The sequence below is a fragment of the Gekko japonicus genome, unplaced genomic scaffold (genome assembly GCF_001447785.1).
Source record: "Gekko japonicus isolate JY-2015 unplaced genomic scaffold, Gekko_japonicus_V1.1 scaffold7, whole genome shotgun sequence".
Classification (NCBI taxonomy): Eukaryota; Metazoa; Chordata; class Lepidosauria; order Squamata; family Gekkonidae; genus Gekko; species Gekko japonicus.
Genome location: NW_015159711.1, coordinates 3816064 through 3838106, shown reverse-complemented (window position 1 = coordinate 3838106; position 22043 = coordinate 3816064). Strand labels below are relative to the sequence as shown.

The following is a 22043-nucleotide window of genomic DNA, read 5'->3' as shown; positions in this document are numbered from 1 at the left end:
AAACAAGTCACCACTACTCGCACAGTCCATCCCCCCCCCTTTATTCTCTCGCTAACGAAGTTAGAGGGTTTACCTCCTCGTCTTTTCCGCTGGGGGGGGGAGCGCTCTTAATTCTTTTTCTTCGCATTTGACAACTCACAGTTTAGCCGATCTTTTCTTTTTTCATTTCATCAGTTATTCGCTTTATCACTCGGTGACGTCTGGTGGCTCCGCTAAACCCCATGCGGGGTCGCTCACGCAGCAAGGTCCATTGGGGCAGGGCATGGCGAGAGTCTCGATTTCTGACCGCTCGGCCGAGAAAGAGACTCCGCCCTGGTGCGCCCTAACGCGCCCCGGATCCGAGCCCCTCTCCTGAGGTGCTCGTTCGGGTCTCCGCTCGCGCGGATTCCCTCCTCCACCGCAGGCGGGCGAGACGCCCTCGGGAGCGACCCGAGGATGCGTCCGCCACTCGCGGGAGCCAAACCGGAAGTCAGCAAGACCCCTTTCTGATTCAGAGAATCAGTCTCTAAAGGTCTGCCCCTCTTTGCTCCAGATCCCAGTCGTCACACTTGTCCCTTACCACGGATGTAGAGCTAAGATGAGAATTGACATCGGGGTCCGAATTCTTCCACTTAACAAAAAATTTTTAAAGCCAGTTCCTAGGCACTTATGTTTGAGAAAGGTACCCGCGGTGGAGGTGCAGAGCTTTCCAGGTCTTTGTGATTCGTTTGCCTTCAGCACCATCTCTGCCCTTACCATCATACTGTTCGGTGCAGAATTTTAATTTTTTAAAAAAATATCTGAATTCAATGAAACGGCTAATGGTGAGTTCAGAATAGAATGTGCAAATCACATCTTTTGTACACATTTCAGTTTGCCAAATATATCTCTTCTCAGAATATAAATTGAGGGGGAGAAACTAGTAGCGTAGATACTTCTAATGAGCTCATTGTACTTCGTACCAAACATCCAGTCATTTACATAATGTTTATTATGTCGTTGTTGATGACTTACATGATAATTATGATGAATGTGTAGCGAATATTTATGTAGCATTTTAAAGCATTCCAACAGTTTGGTCTGTCTTGTTAGCAATTCTTCCATTAGAACCTAATGTACAACAGCATTTCTATTCTGCATGTTCTAGCCGGAGTGGCTGAGGCCGGAGGCTACCTTGGGAGCTCAGAGCAGGGCAGGGATTTGGTCTGTGGACTTTGAGATTCTTGAGTTCTTAGCTGCTGAGCTGTGCCAGCTCTTAATGTAGCGTATAAATGTGCTTTTAAAAAAAAATGGATACGGTTCAAAATGAGAAACGGAGCATGAAACAAGGTACACAGCATGGAATAAATTTGCATCATGTGCCACAGAATAAGGGTGCATGCAGAGTTTAGGTCTTTCTGTCTGCAGCAACATAACTTCCTTTGCCAACGGTGTGTTTTCCCCCACAGGCCTGCAGCTCTGAACAAAATCCTTATTGAATGGCTGAGAGACGTTCACAAGAATGCTTCTCTGCAAACAGCTGCCAAGCTCTAAGCAGGACTCCCAGCACCCATCCTGCTTGAATCCTCACTGGCTGACTCTGGAGACTGCAGGGGGGGGGCAGGGATGATAGAAAATTGTTCTGTGAAAGCACTGGAAGTTGCATTGTTATTTTCGTATATATGGTATGCACAAATCTGCCTATTTAGTGCCTTTTAATCCCTCCCTCCCTCCAAGGAGCTCGGGGTGGCATGAACAGTTCTCCTTTGCCTCTTTTGTCCTCCTTATCCCAGCAACCCTGGAAAGCAGGTGAAGCTGAGACAGAGTTACTGGCCAAATTTGCCCAGCAAGGTTCATGGCAGGGGCAGAGGAGCAGGAACTGGGAATTCCAGATCCTAGGCTGATAACTCTGCCTGCTGCACCACACCGACACTCAAAACAGAGCAAAGGGCACTTGCCCTCTCCGTGACCGCAAAGAACAACGACGTTGGATCCATTCACAGATCTCCAGATATCACATCTAGTTTGCCCTGGACTCAGAGTGGATGTCTTTCCCAGCCCTTTCACCAGTGACACTTTAGCCAGTGCTACCACTAAGCTACAAAGCTCACTGGGTGACACTGGGCCTGTCACTTTCTCTCTGCCTGTCCTACCTCACAGAGTTGTCGTAGGGACAAAATCTAAGATTGGAGAATCATGAGCTCCTTGAAGCAAGAGTGGAATAAAAAATGTGCCAAAGGAGGCTGGATCTCTGTAAGCATGTGGGGGAACTGAGAACGTGGGTATTAAATGCAGAACTGAGCTTCTGGCAAACCTCGGCTCTTTGAAAAGTTTCTCGCACTTAATGGCAGCAGGGAATCTTTTTGATGGTAGGAGTAATTTGTGTTTGATATCTCAGGAGTCAAAGAAATTCCCAAAGGTTTCTAGTAACCTGGGATCGGATACTTGTGGTTCCTGCAAAGCTCCTTGTCTAGAAGGATCAAAACATGCACACAAGTGGGTATGACTATGTAGGTAGCAGAATTCAGCTTTTCCTTGGCACAGAATTCGGTTTCCAGAATCTTTATGTACTGTCCAGCTTTAACGGGAGATGCCAGGCCTTAAGTCTGGGGCCCTCCTTGTATGCATAAAGCAGACAGGCCTCCCTGCGCAGTTGCTCCCAAGTGCCTGCAGAATCTGGCACTTTCTGGGCGTCTGGGTTTTTCATTACCAGCAAGTTCCTGCTAACTGCTTTTATTGCTAATAAAGTATTTTTCTTCAGAAGACTGGTCACTGGAATAAAAGTTTATGAACGGTATTTTTATAGTACTTGGAAGTCTTTTCCTGGGACGTAGGAAGAAACAAGAAAGTGTTGTTTGGGGAAAGTAGTTCCTTTTCCTCATTGGGGGCTGCTGCAGGGATCTGTTCCATTGTTCCTGTGAGTGGCTGCGGGTATAGATGGAGTCGCCTTATCCCATGTCAGAAGACCATTGGCCTGTCTAGTCCAGTGCTTGTTTCCTCTGATTGGCAGCAGCTCTCCAGGATCTTGTGCCAAGAAATGTCATTCCCAACATCTGCAGCAAGGGTTGCCAGGTCTGGCTTGAGAAAATCTTGGGGACACAGTGCCTGGGTCTGGCAGAGTGGAGGGAGCTTAGCAAGGATGTGACGTCATGTTCTGTGATGTCACATCCAGGTTAAAGGTTAGCCTCTCTAACCACCTCTTCCTGTGAAATCACTTCCCACCAGGATCCAATTTTTAAATTTCCCTTCTCAAATCGTTTTCCCCTGCTTTTTCCCCTCACACCTTACATCAGTTACATCGATGTCATACAAACTGTGTGATCCTAAATATTTGTCCTGGTATAACTAGCTGCTGTCCAGTATTCAACCTACAAAATCTCTCAAAATTCTCTTCAGGTTCTTCTCGGTGTTAGGCAAAACCACCCATTCTGAAGACCAAGAGAATGATGCCAACCAACAAGTCCCACCCCTCTCTGTTCCCAACTGGCCTTTAGTGTCTTTACAGGCAACAGTCAGTTTCTCTCAGTCTCTATGGTATCCTGTAGGAGAAGAGCATTCACCCTCTGTAAGCCACTCTTGGACTTCCATTTCTCTTAGACTCTACAGTGTACCACAAAGTCTGCCCTCCTGACTGGCTATTTCCTCAGGGGAAACTGATCTCTACAGACTGAAGATTAGTTGTAATTTAGGGAGAACTCCAGACCTCACCTTGAGATTGGTAACCTTTTGTTACCAACCTTACAGGCACAGTTCCGCAGGGCCTGTAAGACGGCGCTTTTCTGCCAGGCCTTTGCACAGGAGCCGCCGCCGCCATTGTGCCACCACCGAGTTGCCATCTGTGACGGTGGATTAGATCTATAAGTGAACCAGCCCTGGGAAGACGCCTAGGTGACCAAGAACTTATGTTGTCAGGCTAGGTTGATAAAAGGATCCCATCTTGGAGAGAGAAGTTAATATCTAGAGCACCGCACTTTATTTATTGATTGTTTTATACTGTTTTAACTGTTTGTTGTGGCATTTGCTGCTGTTGGAAGCCGCCCTGAGCCCATCTGGGGAGGGCGGGATACAAATCTAATAAATAAATAAATTTTGGGAAACCTGAAGTGCTTCTAACCAGAGGGCATGGCAAGATTTGACTTGGGACCTTTTGTGTGCAAAATCGGTGCTTTGCTACTGAGCCAGAAACCCTCCCTTGCTGCCTCAAACACCTCTGATGTTCAGGCTAGTAGTCATGTTCAGCTGCTGTGCCTGTTCCATGGGTAGAAGGAAGTCAGGGACGGGATGAAGGTCATCTCTACTCAAGGGAGCATCGCTCTTGCACAGCTGCAGCCCAGAATGGGGTGAATGCTCAGTAAAAACACACATTTTCTATACATTAATACAAGGCTAAAGCAACAGTCCTGGTTTGTGGGGAGAGGGAGGCCCTAGTGCTGCACCTAATCCTTGGGTCTGTTGTGGGGGAGGGGTGGAAGGAGAAATGCAGCAAGGGCATCTGGTGCAGCTTTGGGGGCTGCCCCTCCTCCCACCCCCATACCCTCTGGCCCCTCCTGCCACCCCCATACCCTCTGGCCCCTCCTGCCTTGCTAATTGGGGCTTCTCTACAGCTGGAAACATACCTGGTGATTTCCCCCGAATTTCTGGATGGGGACTCCGCTCCCTGACCCTCCTGGCTTGGAGCCATATTCATCCCGATAGTCATTCTTTGCAGCAGCCCTGAGAGGAGCAGAGGGCTCTAGAAAGTGGATGCAGAATGTGGGAGGGGAGCTAGTGGAGCTTCCTTGCATCAATCGGCCTGCAAGACTGGGTTTTTTTCCTGGCACTCGTTTTTGGCTAACAGCTGGATCTCTCTTGTGTACAGAAGCTTTTTCATCCAAGGGTAGTGAAAGCTCAATGTTGTGAGATTCAGTTTTTAATGCAATTGGAGTCATGCTGATGGAATGTTAGGGGGGACACAGTTCAGGTGAGTAGTTGTGTTCATCTGTCACAGTGGAATAAAATCCAAGTCCAGTCGAGGGGAGAGGAGAGGAGCATACTCGAGAAGTGATGTGTCACTGTGCCTGAACAAACCATAGCAATTTTTTGGGTACAGGAACGGGAGCTTTAACAGCAGCAATAGTCATATGAATTTTCTTGGCCTCTAACACAGACACAGCATTGTGTGGATTAGCTGAAGACTGTAACCTGGATTTCAGGTTTTATTCACTCTAAGAACAGTGGTAGAAAAGAGCAAGAGTCCAGTAGTGCCTTAAAGACTAACATCATCTGTGCCAGGGTATGAGCTGTCACGAGAAAGCTCATACCCTGCCACAAATGTTCTCAGTCTGCAAGGTGCTGCTGGACTCTTGCTCTTTTCTAGTGCTACAGACAGGCTAACATGGCTACCCATCTTGATCTAAGGACAGTGACACCAGTTGCTGGTGATGTTTGGTTTTCAGGAGTAGGGTGGGGAGTTCCCAGTTGCCTCTTAGGCTGGAGTGGGGTGGGATTGAACCACATGCGGTGGCGCAGGCAGTTTGATGCCTGCAATAACAACACTAGTGAACAGCCACTATGGCTGTTCGAGACCCACCGCGGCCGGGGTGAGCTCCCGGCCCTAGTCCCAGCTCCCGCCCACCCAGCGGCTCGAAAGTGTACTCACGAGTAGACAAATGGGTACCTGCCCTAGGTGGCAGGGGGCACCCTCTTCCTGATGGTGTGTGCCAGGAGTGCGGCGGCGGCAGTAATGGCGGCGGAGCAGTGGCAATCCGAGGATGGGGTGACGATGGATGGAGGCGGAGCTGTGACGGTGCGATGGTGTGAAGACGCAGCGCAGCAGAGCCTAAGGGACGTTAGCCAGAGCCACAGTCAGAGCAGCCGCCAGAGGAACTCCATCTGAAGCCTGCCAAGGATGCCGTCAGCCTATCCGAGGTGCCGGAAGCAACACCAGAAGCCCACCCGGAAACAACAACAGAACGCGCTGCTGGGTGCCAGTAGGCAGCCCCTTCCCATATGAATTGTGGCCCTAGATTAGGAACAATTAGTATATTCTCTGTAAACCGCTCTGAGACCCTTCGGGGTCAAGGGCGGTATATAAATCGAAAATATAAATAAATAAATTCTGCCCTTTTGCAATTCAAGCCAGGCTCCTCCAACAGAATATTCCCTTTGCCACTGAACAGCAATGAGATGTACCTTTTGTTTCCAGCTCTGTGGAAGCCACCTGGCTTCTGTGAGTGCATTAGTCAAAGGGGGGTTTGGGCAGTGGTTTGGGAGGAAGGTGGAAGCTGGCCGCATCGCCATACTTTGCCTGTGCCAAGTTGCATCAACACACTTTTTATGTGCCAAGTTGCATTGTATCACTGGCAGTCTTTAAGCAGCAGCTGGACAAACACTTGTCAGGGATGCTCTAGGCTGATCCTGCATTGAGCCGGGGGTTGGGCTAGATGGCCCCTTCCGACTCTGTGATTCTATGGTTCTGATTCTGTGAGTCCATGAAAGGCCCAGCTGCGCTTTTCCAACTTCAGATGCTCAAGACTCATGTGTGCCGGGATGCAGAGAAGTAGGATTTTTTTAAAATTGTTGTAGCCAGAGCTGATAGTGCCCTGAGCTTTCTCATTAGTGGTCCTAACCATTCTGGCCCCAATTTTCGTTTTCCTGGACTATCTTCCAAATGACACAAATGGGAACAGGCAGCTAAAGGTTGGCTTTACAATTCTGCATGGTAACCTGGAGAGACTGTTTATGGCAATTGGCCTTTTCACACTTGGCATTTGAGTGAGCTCTGCTCTCCCATCAAACACGGGGTGAAAACAGACATGTTCACAGACATAAAGGAGAGTTGAGGAGATGCTGATTGAAGACCAAATCCCACATCACAGATGCCTCACAAAATGCAGCGTGAGCAAGCCAGGAATCTCATGCTTTGCTTCAGCCACCTGCCCGGCCACTTCTTTACAACCCAGAGCAGGATATGAAGGGTGAGGTCACACTCATGGATTGCGACTGTGAGTGAGGACTGGTGCATCAAAAGACCACAGGCGGAACTTTAATAGCAGCTGTCGTCACCTCAAGCAGAGCAGTTCTCCAAGCAGCCACCGAGAGACGTAAAGGTAAGAGCCTGTGTTAGTCCGGGATGCATCAGAACTCCTGACTTTGGACAATGACAAAGCTAAGAGAGGTGTGAAGTTTTGCGTTCATCTGTGTATCCTTCTGCCGATCCCCTTACGTCCTTTGCTCTTGGCCAGGAGAAAGGCCCAGGCGAGCCCCATTTCATCAGATCACAGAAGCTAAGCAGGGTCAGCCCTGGTTGGTACTCGGATGGGAGACCAACAAAGAAGTCCGGGGCTGCTACACAGAGGCACCCAATGGCAAACCACCTCTATTTGGCTCTTGCCCTGAAAACCTTATGGAGTCACCATAAGTTGGGTGCAACTTGATGGCACTTTCCACCACCTCCGCCAGAAAAGAGGGGAAGCGCTGGGCTCTTTCTCTGACGCCTGCTTCTCACTCTGCCAAGACAGAGCGATACGACTCCTTCCTCTGCCTTTTGGGTCTTTCCAGTCCCTGTTTCTTGCTTGCCTTGCTTGGCAGCTGCTCTCTGCCACAGAATGACACAAGCCACTCAACCGTACCTCTTTCTCCAAAGAATGAACCCTCTGCAGCTGGGAGCCTTGGCAAAAAAAAAAAATTGAGGTGGCTCAGTGGTTGAGCATCTTTTTTGTTTGCACGCAGGTCTCAGCTTCAGTCCTCAACATGTCCATTATTATTTTTTTCAAAAAGGACCAGGTTGTAGGCGATATAAAGGGCCTCAACCCTGGAAAAAAGCTGCCAGTCAGAGCGGACAATACTGACACTAATAGCTCTGGCTCAGAATAAGGCAGATTTACGTGTTCTTGTTAAAGGGATGGGCCATGACTCAGTAGTACAGCATCAGCTCAGCAGGCAGAGGGCCCCAAGTTCAATCCTCAGCTAGGAGGAACCAGTAGTGGGTGATGTGAAAGAAGCCTGAGACAGCTGACAGTCATCCTCAGAATAGACAATACTGACCTTGACAGCTTCCTGTGTTCATCTGCATGTATTATCCTCCCATTCTTGGGCCCTGGATGTAGGTACTATATACTTTAGAAGGACCATGGGTCCACGGTAGAGCATTTTGCTTTGCGTTCTAAAGGTCCCAAGTTCTAGCCACAGCACCTTCTGCTAGAAAAATCAAGTGGCATGTGATATGAATAATAATAATAATTATTATTATTATTATACTTTCCATTTATTAATCGCTTTCCCCAGTGGGCTCAAAGCGATGTACAGTTACTCAATATAGACAAGGGACTAACAATGTTTGTAGGGGATAGGGAAGACAACATATATTCATTTTTAATTGCACGCACCATCACTGCCCGGTATGAAAGATCTCTGCCAGCCAGAGAAGACCATTGTGACCATGATAGACCAATAGTCTGACTTTGGTAGCTTCATGGGCTGTGCACTTCCTGTACCTAGTCATTGTCCTGTTTTCTCCTGCAACCACAGAACTGGTCATGAGACCTTGAGAACATAAGCACAGGCTGCTGGGTTAGCCCAGTGTACTGTTTCCCACAGCTGCCAAATAGTTGCTGTAGAGAGCCAAACAACCAGAGCATAGAGGCTGAGGCCTTCTCCTGTTGCTGCTGTCCAGCACTGATATTCAGGTTTGCTGCTTCTGTATAGGGAAGCTCCTTTCAGTCACCAGGGCTAGTAGACATTAATGGAGCTCTACACACACACACACACGTGTGTGTGCATCAGACCCTTCATCAAGGTCAGTATTGTCTATTCAGATTAGCAGCAGCTGTACAGGTCTCAGGTGGAGGTTTTTCACATTACCTACAGCCTAGTTCTGGGAGATGCCAGGGATGGGACCAGGGAACTTCTGCATGCAAAGCAGAAGGTCAAAGAAGACGGGGACGGCAAAGGATGAGATGGTTAGACAGTGTCATAGATGCAACGAACATGAAATTGAGCAAACTTCAGAGGACGGCAGAAGACCAGAAGGCCTGGCGGGAGCTGGTCCATGGGGTCGCGAAGAGTCAGACTCGACTGTGGGACTGAACAACAACCATCACTCTCCACTGGCAGTAAGCTCCTCATTTAATAACTCATTGAGTTAAAGAAGTGTTTCCTTTTTCTTCTCTCCTGGACCTATTTGCCAACAAATTTTTTTGATGGCCCCTGAGTTTTAGTGTTATTTATGGGAGGAGAAAAATCTCCCTCTTTCCACAAGCTGTCTTCCACTGTTCAAGCATCCAGCAGTGCCTCAGAGACCTTTGCTGAGAAGCTACCATGGTGTGGAGGTTAGGGTGTCAGTCTAGGATCTGAGAGACCCAGGCATGAATACTCACTCTGCCATGGAGCTTGCTGGGTGACCAGACACTGTTTCTCAGCCTAACGTTGTTGTGAAGTTGTTGTGAAGATGGAATGGAGGGAGGGGAGGAGGATGTTGTAACCTGTTCTGGGTTCCCATTGGGGAAGAAACCAGGATATAAGCCTCTATATAAATAAATAAATTGCTGTTGAATGCAATTGCCTAAAGGAGGACAACCTTATTACACATATTTCTCCACTGTTTTTGGATTTCAGAGCTTTCTACTCCACAGGGTATGAGAGACCATGTAGATCTCTGTGAAGTTTCTCGGTGTCACATTCTAGGGCCGGGGGGGGGGGGGAGTCTTCCTTTCAATTCACAATTCTGTGTCTAATGAAAACAGAATGGAATTAATACTGAAGAAAAAGAGCTAAAGAGCCACAGAACAACAACAAAAAAACCCCCAAAGCTATAAAGCGGCTGCTGTGTAGTTGATACCTGACAGAACTGATAGCTGTTTCCTTTGATAGGATTACAAAGTTCCCTTTCATAAGATGGAATTTGTTGGGGATGTTATTAAAGAATTGGATACAGGAGCTTGTGAAATCCATCTCGAAAAATGAATGAATTCAAATTGGCTTAAATAGGAGCTCAGCCTGCCTGGGCTGAAATTGGACTTGTATAGGCCTGAGCCTCCCCTGTTGACAAAGGGGTTTGGGGGGGGGGAGACTGTGGTTTACATAGAACGGTGGTAGGCAAACTGTGGCTCTAGAGCCACATGTGGCTCTTTGGCCCCTTGAGTGTGGCTCTTCCGCTGTAGGCACTGACGGCCTATTCCCTCCATTGTTCTCTATGGTGAGAAAAAAGTTACCATTTGCCACAACTAGTGGGGGGAACCTGTTTGGGGGACTGTAGAATTGGACCAATGTTCCTGAAACATGGTAAGTATCTTGGGGAGAGGCTCCAGCAACTACCCTGCGATTCTGGAGCCTCTCCCTCAAACCCCCTCCCCTCCAGCCCCCAGAATACACCCTATATTTTCGCCATTGATTCAATGGCCCATAGGATATAATGTGGCCGAACTGCGGGAAGCCCCAGCAGACCTCAGGCCGGAGCACCTGGAGCAGTCTTGAGAGGCAGCTTGGCAAAAAGCAAAACCAAAAGCACAGGAACTCGAGAGAACTCCAGGAATGGAGCCGGTTCCTCTTACACAGCCCAAAATGCGGCCCACGAACCCTGAGCTTGCTTTTTCTCATTTGCGAGTCTGGCCTCTGCACTCCTTTAACGAGGCAGCCCTGAAGCTTGGGGCGGCAGGAGTTTCTTTGCACACAGCTTGTGCAGCTGGCTGAGTGCCTCTTCTGCTTGCCCACCTCTCGCCTCTGCACCTCATCTTCTGCCAGGCATGGAGGAGCCCAGTTCGCCCAGGCTTCTTGCCTCCTGCTGCCTTGGCCCTCTGGTGCACGGGTGAGTCCCCAAAGTTTGACTCTTCCTCTACAAGTCTCTGGCGCTGGAGGTATTCGCCTCCTTCCCTCCTGCCTGCTATGGCTGCATAATTGTGAGAGAGATTTCTTAACATAGTGTTCCTGCCAGGGAAGCTGGGGACCCTGCCCATGAGTCTCCATTTCATCCTCACAACAACCCTGTGGGGTAGGTTAGGTAGAGAAGGGGAGATTTGGCCCGGGGTCACTCAGCCAGCAGAGTGAGAATACAAACCTGGGTCTCCCCACATCAATCTGCAACTCTGACCACTGTGCAGTGCTGCCTCTACTGATCTGTAATGTTCCAGAGGTGTTGTAATGTAATACTCAGTTTCTCAAACGAGTGTATGCCTGTCTGTTGGTCCACTTAGGAGTCTTGATCCTGGTTGTGTGGTGGGCTAGTTGTGGCAAATGGTAGGGAAGCTCAGTATTTCTGTATACAGTTGTAGGGGCTTTATTGCAATGTGCTATGGCCTGATATTATGTTCTTATTCCAGTGTGGGGTATGTGTGGGGCAATGGAAGCTGAGTGACAGGGTCTCTCCAAGTGATTGCCAGAAGTGAGATGCGTCCTGGTCTTCTGTCTTACAGATAATCTTACAAATAGTCCGTTGCATTTATATCATGCTTTCAACTTTAAAAGGATCATAATGATGATTGTGTGAACTTAGGCAAATCACGAGAGGTAGAGCAGGAAGGGTTGAATCAGTGCTTAGTTCTTGTGGCCCTTTCTTACACACCCAAGGAAAGGCTGATCGCCACTTTGGGGCCAGGAAGCAATTTGTCTCCAGGCCAGTTTGGCCCCCATCCGTAGAGATGAAATATATTGTGAACTTAATCAAGCTTGCATTCAGGGACACTGAACCTCTTAATATGAAATGCTGTTGAGAGAATGGGGGAGGGCAGACAGCTCTTTGAGCTTCCAGAGGCCTCTGGAAGGCTGCAGTTGGGAACAGAATGCTAGCTGCTAGCTAAGAACCTTGAATCTGGTCCAGCGAGGCCATACATATTGATGCTCTCTAGTGCATGCCTAAAATTAAAAACATATAAACATGACTTACTCAAACTTTCCAAGGAGATGCAAGGCCATTGTTCACATTAGTGTTTGTCAGTCATTGTCATGATTTAATTTTATGGATACTTTGGACATATAGAGAGAATGAACAAAAGGAGACGAAACAAGTATACAAAACGAGTGTGGATGGGAGAGTTAGAAGGGGTCGACCTCAGCGAACATACCTCAATCAGACTGAGGACATTTTTAGCAAAGGCCAGTTTAGGAGTACCCTAATTAAGTTAATAACAATGTACCTACCTATATAGTTTAAGTTTAAAAAATTTGGCTCTCAAAATAAATTTCAATCGTTGTACTGTTGATATTTGGCTCTCTTGACTAATGAGTTTGCCCACCACTGACATAGAATACCAGTTATCTGAGGAAAGAAGTTATGAGATTTGTTAGCAAGATGACACCTGACGGTGTTGTGATTTTGAATCTATTTAAATCTTTTACATCCTGAACACGCCTGTATTCTATTTCATCCATAGTTTCCAAAAAGAGCAGTCGGATAATGTTTACAATTAAAACTGAGTTATGCGATTAAACCAGATTCGTAGCTATTCCCCCTGGTGTCTGATTGTCACTGGTGAGACCAGAAAGAGATGGAACATCCTGGTGGAGAGGTGGCCCCCTGGTCCCATGGATTGACCGACTTCCCCCTCAGAGACTGAAGGAGCCCCGAGCACCTCTCTGTCCTGCAGAGGAGGGGCATGTCCCATGTGCCAATTTTGCACATAAAGCAGGGGCTCTACTTTGAGTCATACAAAAGAAGGTACTCCAGCCAAGGTTGCCAGCCTCCAGGTAGGGCCTGGAGATCTCCCAGAATTTATTTATTTATTTTTCATATTTGTATCCCGCCCTCCCCAATGGGCTCAGGGCGGCTAACAATATTTGTATACCACAAATCAATGGTCCCAAACATTTAGTGAATTAGAACTGATCTCCAGGTGGAAAGAAATCAGTTCCCCTGGAGAAAATGGCCACTTTGGAAGGTGGACTATGTAGGGTTGCCAACTCCAGGCTGGTTTATTCTTGGAGATTTAGGGGTGGAGCCTGCTGAGGGTGGGGTTTGGGGAAGGACCTCAGAAGGGTATAATGCCAAAGCAGCCATTTTCTCCAGGGGAACTAGGGTTGCCAAATGGGCCCGGGGGGCGGGGAATCCCCCGCTTCAGAGGCCCAATTTCCGCCGTGGTGGAATTGGACCCCGGGGGGAACCCCGCCCCCGAAGCTGCGTCACGTTGCTGACGTTGGGGGTGTGGTCGAGCTCGGCCACGCCCCCAACATCAGCAACGTCGCACGTCACTTCCGGTGACGTGCTGCCGGTGCGCGCGCACGCGTCCAGCAACAACTCCCGGACCGCGGCGAGGCTCCCCCGCCGCGAGGGGTAAGTCCACTTGGCAACCCTAAGGGGAACTGACCTATGTAAACGGGAAATCAGTTGAAATTCCGGGAGATCTCCAGACCCCCCACCTGGAGGTTGGCAACCCTAATCATACCCCATTGAAAATCCTTCCCCTCCCCAACCCCCTAAATCTTCCAGCTTTCCCCATCCCAGAGCTGGCAGTCCTAAGTTCCAGCGCCTCTTCTTCTGTTCTGCCACCCTATAATGAAGTGTTGCTTCCCCGTTCTCATTCTGGGCCCAGTTTATGGAGCAGAGCAATGCAGCAGCCAGTCAGTTGCTCACCTTCTGGTTTTGGAGGAACCCAGACTGTGTGCACCAAAGAGAATGCTGGGAAGAGTCCCTCGGCTGGCTGGCAGAAGAGATAGCTGGCCTGGCTGAGCAATTTCCTTTTTCACCTCTGTCATGCGATATACGGTGACTGGCTTTGAGGGCTATAATTCCCACATTTTATAATCTGTCTTTGAGGGAGTAAAATGTGATTGAAGCAGACGTAAAATGTCCTCCATAAAATTTGCCTTTTACACAGTGATCTGGGACATAAAATATATTCCTTAATAGAGATGCCTGTGATGGATCCCCGCAAGTCTCCTTTCTGTCTTCACATTGCTGAGAGTAATAAATTAGAATCTGAGGGAATAGGAAGCTCTTTGATGAGCCCAAAGGTTTTTGGTGTGTGATAGTGCCACAGTGTGGGGTAGACAGGCACACACTGGCTTTGGTTCCTGCGCTCTGGGTTCAGAACCAAAAGGGATATATAGTTGGGTCAAGAGACATGCCAAAATTAATACACAGAACAAAGCAGAGGTTAGTTTTCAACCATGTTGACCCCACACAATTCCATACTACCTTGGACAGGTGCTGCGTCCGTCCAAGCTATGTACCAACAAAATGTCATTGCTGCAATTGTTCCCTAGCTGTACCACTGCTGGGTTGTTGTCCCCTGTGGTTTCCAAGTTTGAGATACTTCTAGGGAATGTTTTTCTAAATTTCTATATTAGGATAAGAAAGAGAAACATAAACGAGTGCCAAGCCAAACTGGGGAGCCCCATTTTCATGAAACCTCTCAGTCTCGATGGCTGTGCCCCCCCCCCGCGTCAATGATCTTTCTCGGCAGGCATGAAGAAGGGGCGGGAACATTCCCTTTTTTAAAAAGGCAGCACGATTCTTCCCCCCCTGTCTTAGCAAGCACTTGGAAGCGATGCTGGTCCCACTTGTGGAGTGCCTCCTATGAAGTGGCAGCTGCAGCTCCAAAGGGGGGGGCATCCCCAACACGGAGCACAATCAGATGCCTCCCCCTCTCTTTGCAAAGTCCTTGGCAAAAGTGGGGGGGGAAAGGATCACACTGCAAATTTTTCTGCACAAAAAGTGGTGATGATGATGATGGTGGTGGTGGTGGTGGTGGTGATGATTTTTGCACAGGAAGTTTCGCCTTTTGGCAGTGCCTTCAGCGAAATGGCACTTCTTATCTCACAAATCAATGGTCCCAAACATTTAGTGAAGCACTGACAGGCACCACACGCATTGCTCAGAGTTGTCACGGCGGCCTTCAGTCAAACTCCAAATGGGGAAATCTCCTCCTGAGCCAGTGTGGTGAGAAAGGGTTACAGTCCTGGACTGGGGCTAGGGAGGATTAGGTCTAGGGTTGCCAAGCTGCAGGTGGTGGCTGGAGTTCTCCAAGTTTCAGGTCTCCTGCAGAAAATAGATGTTTTGGAAGGTGGACTCTATGGCATTATAGACTGCTGAGGTCTCTCCCCTTCCCCAGGCTCCACTCCCAAAACCTCCAGGAATTTCCCAACCCAGAGCTGACAACCCTACCTAGAACTCTTGCTTATGTCATGAAGCTCACTGAGGGGGGGGGGTTATCACCTATGTTCCCTCTAAGCTGTGGAGTCATGTGAGCAAGAATTCTAGTTTGTGAGCTACTGGCATTGAAGTTGTGAGCCAGCAATTTGGCTGCTGCATAAATTACTTTGCTCGGGAGCTTTCCTTCCTGAGCTAAGACAGAAATCTGTGAGCCGGAGGCTAAAAAACTGTGAGCTAGCTCACACTAACTCAGCTTAGAGGGAACACTGGTTATCACGGTCTCTCTTTCAGTCTAACCTACTTCACAGGATTGCTAAAGTTAAGTAGGGAAGAACAATGCAATCAGCCTTGAGTTCCTTGGAAAAAAGGTGGGGCAAAAAATATGAAGAAAAGAGAATATTTGAATGCTCCCTCACATGGTGACCAACCTGCATGAAGAAAGCTAGCATGCCATGGGTGATGCCAGCACCACCATCTTGTGTGCAATGCTATTTTTACAACTACCAAGTTGAGGGACTTTTCTTTCTTTCACAGCTAGTCAGACGTTCAGGGTTGTCACACCGCCCTTCCCACTGAAGGCAGACAAAGGCAATGCCCCCAAGCGGTGCTCAATGATTGAATCTCTCAAATGAGAAATTCAGAGCAGTCTTCCAACACCTGTTTGGCTGGCAGACATCCCGGATGCCATCAAAGCTCACTTCAATGACCAAGGCGGGTTGGATGCCAGGAGATAACCTTGATTTTGGCTTTTTAATCACATCAGAAGCTAATGTCCTGGCCCTGCATGTGTTCCATCTGTTTTACAAGAAGACAACATTAAGTAAACACAGTGGCAAGAAAAGAGTACCTGCCCTTTGGTCTGGCACAGTGAGGGAGGAAGATTCTCTGCACTTAGAGACTTTACCAAAACCAAAGTTTCTGAAACGCTGACACCGTAGTCTCCAGATTTGGTTATGCAGTCATTCATCCATAACTGGTTCCTCTTTCCCTGCTTCTGTATCTGCAGCCACTAAAGTGGATTACAAATCCCCACTTTACCCACAAGCATGAATGAAAAAGGGAAGGAACAGTTCACCTTTGGGGGTTGTAGAACAGGGCAGTTAAAGCATGTGGGAAATGTAACAAATCGATGTAAAAAGATCTTCAGCAGCCCAGCCTACCCAGTATGACCCCAGCCCAAAACAGCTATGTGCAGTGGCCCAAAAACAGATTGTTCCCACACACACACTTGCTTCTGATTGGAACAGCAGTCTTGCAGACCATAAAGCACATCTGTCAAATTCTATTTAATTTGGCAGGTGAATGTTTCGTTTGTCTCATAGGAAGGAGGCAGCACCTGAGACAGTGCAACAGTCGTTTCTTTCTGCATTTCTTTATTTTTATTTGCATTTTACTACCTCCCCTCACAACTATTTGTAAATAAAACAATATGTTCAAACTCACATTCTCTAATACTCAGTATAGTAGGAGCCAGTGTGATATCTTGAGTAGAAAGTCAAACTGTGAAAAACTGGATTCAAATCCCCACACTGCCATGGAAATTTTGTGGATGACCTTGGACTAATCGCACTTCCTTAGTAGACTTCCCAATTGCTTGGGCCTGATGAGGAATTCCCCAGGAAGAGAAGGGAAGAAAAACTAAACCAACCAAGCAAAAACCTCTGGAGGAAGTATAGAAAACTAGTAAAGAGTCAAAAGTTAAAAACATCAATAGGTATAGACAAAAGTACATGTGTTTATTTCAAAAACATATAAAAACCTTGCAGGGGCCCAAGTAAAGCCTCATAAAATAAAGTGACAAATGCACAAAACGAACCCTCTATGACCTGACTGACGCATTTTGGCCTACAAGAGCCTTATTTGATCTCTGAAGAAGGCATTTGTGGGCCGAAACGCGTAAGGTCATTTATGGCTCTTTTTGTGCATTTGTCACTTTGATTATTTTATGCAGCTTTATTTGGTTTTTATATGTTTTACAAGGTTTTTATATGTTTTTGAAATAAACATGTGTACTTTTAACTTTTGGCCCTTTATTAGTTTTCTAAACTTCCTTTGGAGGAATTCCCCAGCCCTGCCCTCAAGAAATTGAGGAGGAATGGAAGGGGAAAAAATGGCCTCCATAGTGATGCTCTAGGAATTTCCCCCAGTCTCTACCATAGAGATTAGAGAAAATTCCTAGAAGTGACATCACATCCTCCTTCACTCAATGAAATTGCTGAACGGTCGAATTAGAACAGATAAAAGGAAGTACTTCTTCACCCAAACAGTGATTAACACATGGAATTCACTGCCACAGGAAGTGGTGGCAGCTACAAGTATGGACGGCTTCAAAAGGGAATTAGATAAGCATATGGAGCAGAGGTCCATCAGTGGCTATTAGCCACAAGGTATAGATAGGGACTCTGGGGCAAGTGATGCTCTGTCTTCTTGGTGCTTGGGGGGGTCAACAGTGGGAGGGATTCTAATGTCCTGGCCCCACTGGTGGACCTCCTGATGGCACCTGGTATTTTTGGCCACTCGGTGACCGAGTGTTGGACTGGATGGGCCTTTGGCCTGATCCAACATTGGTGTCTCTTATAGGCTTGCCAAATCCCCCCGGGGGGTGGGGAAACCCCTGCCCCAGAGGCCCGTTCCCCGCCGGCGGCGGATCAGGCCCTGGGGGGAACCCCACCCCCAAAGCATGGGATGTACCTGGCGTCAGCACGTCACCCGGAAGTGACACAGCCATGCCGGGTGCGCCGGGGGTGGGGCCGTGGTCATCCAAGGGAAAACTCTATGTTTTTCCCTCGGATGACCGCAGCCCCGCCCCCGGCGTGCCCGACGCAGCCGCATCACTTCCGGGTGATGTGCACACACGCGGGCGCTCCCAGAGCAAGCCGGGAGTCCCCCGCTGTGGCTTAAGGTAGGCAACCCTAGTCTCTTATGTTCTTATGTTCACTTTTCCTTTCCTTGTTGAGTGCCATTACAATGCAGTTTGGCAAGGAAAGGAGGGGGGAAAGCCCTTTAAAGGTCTAAGGGTGGAGAATGGTTCATAGCAGCAAGCTATCCGGACCGGCATTATTTTGAAAGTGGAACCCAGCTCTGCTCTCCCCATGGTGGGTGGGAGTATCCCAATTTATGCTCCACCCCCAGATTTTTGTTTTTCTCCAGCTTCACGTGGAATGCTTCAGGGATTCCACAAGCCATGCTTACTATGACCACAATGTCTGGTGGATGTTCCTCTTAAGTCTGGGGACTTCCTATGGGGAAAGATCCCTGTGTGGAAGCAGATATGGTCTTAACTCAAACAGTGCTTACGGAAAATGACCATGGTCAGACTTTGTGATGTTTCTAATAGAAGGGAAGATGCTGAAGGAAAGAAGGGAAGACTATATAGACCACTTGTCCCATTCCAGCAGAGCATCTCTTAAATTCTTCTTTGGGGGCTATAGCTCCTAACTCTAGCTAGGGGGAATCTGAAGAAACCTCTGTGCCCCCTCACCAAGAATATTTGCAGTGCTTTTGGAGGTCCCAGTATTATTTCTGAGCTCAAAGGATGTAAACTTTTGTGCAAGGATGTCCAACTAAATACATGTTTCTTTACAGTGTTCCAGCCCACAGGGCAGGAGATTTCCTTTCCCCCCACCCCTCCCCAAATTACAAGCCTACACAATTTCTGGGAAATACATCTCTACACTGGGAGACTTTTTTAAAAAATGAGGTTTTTCTGTTTTTAGTGCTGGCGTCTACAGCTCCTTTTCCTGATCAGCCCATTTGCATGCCATTTCTCAAAGGTCAGCGAGGCATAAATTGAGAATTCTTGATCTGTTTGCTTCCCACCATCCCAGCCGATTAAAGCCATTGCCGTTGCTGGAAACAGCTGGCAACATTCTGCCGGCAGTTAATTCGCCGGGAGTGGAGGTGGAAATAAAGTGACAGCTCTGAGCGTGGCGAACGATTTATCCTGGCACTAAACCTTATATGCAGAAATAAACAGCTTCATTTGCCCATTTATTTATACTCCAATTTAGTTTATTGGGTAAAAGGGAGTGGAGCACAGATGGTGCAGCTGCTAAGTCTGGAGTTCTTGCTTCCTATAAAGGGTGCTCAGGCAGAAATGCCCATCACCAATGTTCCCTCTAAGCTATGGAGACTTGTGAGCAAAAATTCTACTTGGTGAGCTCCTGGCATTAAAGTAGTGAGCGAGCGATTTGGCTACTGCATAAATCAGTTTGCTCTGGACTCTGGAGATATCGTTCCTGAGACAAAAATGTGTGAGCTGGAGGCTAAAAAACTGTGAGCCAGCTCACACTAACTCAGCTTAAACACTGCCCATCACCACTTTTTAAAAAACTGAGTGGGTTCCCTCCTTTATTTATCTACTTCATTTATACCTGGCCCGTCTCCCCATGTAATGGAGACCCAAAATGGCTTACTCCATTGATCCTCTCCTCCATTTTATCATCACAACAACCCTGTGAGGTAGATTAGGCTGAGAGTGTATGATTGGCCCTAGGTCACCCAGCAGCCTTCCATGGTATCTAGTGAAGGGAAATGATAGACGTTTATATACAAAAGCTAGAAGTGTCTGAGGTAAAATGGAGGAGCTGGAATGCTTACTGTCAGAGGAGAAGATAGACGCTGTGGGCATTTCAGAAACTTGGTGGGATGAGAATACTCAGTGGGATACAGTGATTCCTGGATATGGATTATATTGGAAGGATAGGGAAGGAAGGGTCAGAGGTGGAGTGGCTCTGTATGTCAGAGAAGGTATACCATCCAGTAAAATTGAGAATGTAAGAGATACAGGAAATAGTGGCCCCAAAAAGAAGCTTAACTCTGCGAGTTTGTTATCGCCCACCAGATCAAAGGTTAGAGGATGATTTAAAAACAGCAAAAGAATTAAGGAAAGCAGCTAGATGAAATAGCTGTGTCATAATAGATGGTTTTAAACTACCCACACATTGATTGGGTCAATATGTGTTCAAGTCAGAAGAAAGAGTCTAGGTTTCTAGATACTCTCAATGACTGTACCATGGAGCAGACCGTCACAGAACCTACCAGGGGAGAGGTGATCTTGGGCTTGGTCCTAAATAACTAATGCTCAAGATATCTGGCAAGAGATGTAAATGTGATAGCACCAGTTGGGAACAGTGTCCATAATGCTTTTAAGTTTAGCATTTATGTGAATAGGGAGTTGTCCCAAAAGACCAACACAATCACATTTAACTATAGAAAGGGTAACTTCTCTCAAATGAGGGGGGCCTGTGAAGAAGAAACTGAAAGGAAAGGTAAAAAGGTAAAGGTAAAGGTTCCCTTGCTTGAAAGCCAGTCGAATCTGACTCTAGGGTTGCGGTGCTCATCTCCGTTTCAAAGCCGAAGAGCCAGCACTGTCCAAAGACATTTCCGTGGTCATGTGGCCGGTGTGACTAAACACCAAGGTGCACGGAACGCTGTTATCTTCCCACTGAAGTGGTACCTATTTATCTACTTGGCAATTTCTTGCTTTTGAACTGCTAGGTTGGCAGGAGCTGGAACTAGAGATGGGAGCTCACTCCGTCATGCGGCACATTCGGGTCCCGAACTGCTGAACTACCGACCTTCCACAGCCTGCAGTTCAGCGTCTTAAGTAAGCTTGGAGACTTTTTAAAACAATACTGGAAGCTCAGATACAATGTATACTGCAGGTTAGGAAAGGTACGAATAGATATTTAAAAAGGCCTGCATGGTTAACAAACAAAGTAATAGAAGTAGTAAAAGGTAAGAAAGATTCCTTTAACTGGTGGAAGGCTTGTCTGAGTGAGGTAAATAAAAGGGAGCACTGGCTTTGGTAAATAAAATGCAAGTTGGTGATCAGACAGGCAAAAAGGGATTAGAAACATCTATAATTAACATGTGGAATTCACTGCCACACGAAGTGGTGGTGGCTACAAGCATAGACAGCTTCAAGAGGGGATTAGATAAGCATATGGAGCAGAGGTCCATGTGGCTATTAGCCACATCGTATAGATGGAACACTCTATCTGGGTCAACAGTGGGAGGGCTTCTGGAGTTCTGGTCCTGCTGGTGGACCTCCTGAAAGCACCTGGGTTTTGCACACTGTGCAAATGTTGGACTGGATGAGCCATTGGCCTGATCCTTCATGGCTTGTCTTATGTTCTTATGTTCTAACTAGCAGTAAAGCCCGTTGTGGAAATAAATACAACGAGATCTAGAAAGAGGCTCTGGGGGAGTGCTCTGGCTTTGGGCAAACAGTGTCATTTTGCTGTGGTGACCTCAGCAGGGTATAATGACAGAGTCCACTGTTTTCTCCAGAGGAACTGATCTCTGCTCCCTGAAGAGCAGTTGTAATTTTGAGTGATCTGTAGCCCTCACCTGGAGATTGGCAACAATTGTTACCCAGGATGAAATGGCTGGTTTGGAGGGTGGAGTCTATGGCATTCTACCTGTCTCAGGTCCCACCCCTCCGCAAACCCCACCCTCTCCAGGCTCCACCCCTCAAATCCCCAGGAATTTGCCAGCCTGGAGTTGGCAACCCCATCTCCTTCCCAGCTAACCATCAACCTACCATTATCTGCCCCTTTGACTTCAGCTGACTTCCGCCCTCCCTTCTGCAGAGCAATTGTAATTTTGAGTGGTCTCCAGCCCTCACCTGGAGATTGGCAACAATGGTTCCCCATGAGGGACTGAGTGGTTTGGAGGGTGGAGTCTATGGCATTGTACCTGTCTGAGGTCCCACCCCTCCTCAAACCTCACCCTCTTCAGGCTCCATCCCTCAAATCTCCAGGAATTTCCCATCGGGAGTTGGCAACCCTATCAGGATTGGCCCCAATATGTTTTCTCCCAAAGGCCAAAGTAGGTGACTGGACCAAACTAAGTTGCCTACCATCAGGCACTGAGGGGAAAGTAGGGTTGCCAGCTATAAGGAGGGAAATACCTGGAGTTTTGGGGGGTGGATTCTGGAGAGGGCCGGGTGACGGAGGCATCGGCCTTCCGTCGCCCGCCTCGCCCCCCCAATCTCGGCCCGGGCGACCGCGGCTCCCGC

At 47.8% G+C, this 22043-nt stretch overlaps 2 protein-coding genes across 2 annotated transcripts in view; both read left to right on the top strand.

Annotated features, from left to right (window-relative positions):
- EPHX2 (epoxide hydrolase 2, cytoplasmic) overlaps positions 1-2723 on the top strand; it is a 92509-nt gene extending 89786 nt beyond the window's left edge. The window contains exon 19 of the mRNA XM_015420635.1: positions 1428-2723. Coding sequence (XP_015276121.1) covers positions 1428-1512 — 85 coding nt within the window. The 3' untranslated portion in view covers positions 1513-2723. The remainder of the gene's footprint in view (positions 1-1427) is intronic.
- A 2957-nt stretch (positions 2724-5680) lies between these two features.
- The window catches only part of LOC107110087 (L-gulonolactone oxidase-like), a 108985-nt gene continuing 92622 nt past the window's right edge, over positions 5681-22043 (top strand). The window contains exon 1 of the mRNA XM_015411167.1: positions 5681-5785. Within this exon, the coding sequence (XP_015266653.1) occupies positions 5681-5785 (105 nt within the window). The remainder of the gene's footprint in view (positions 5786-22043) is intronic.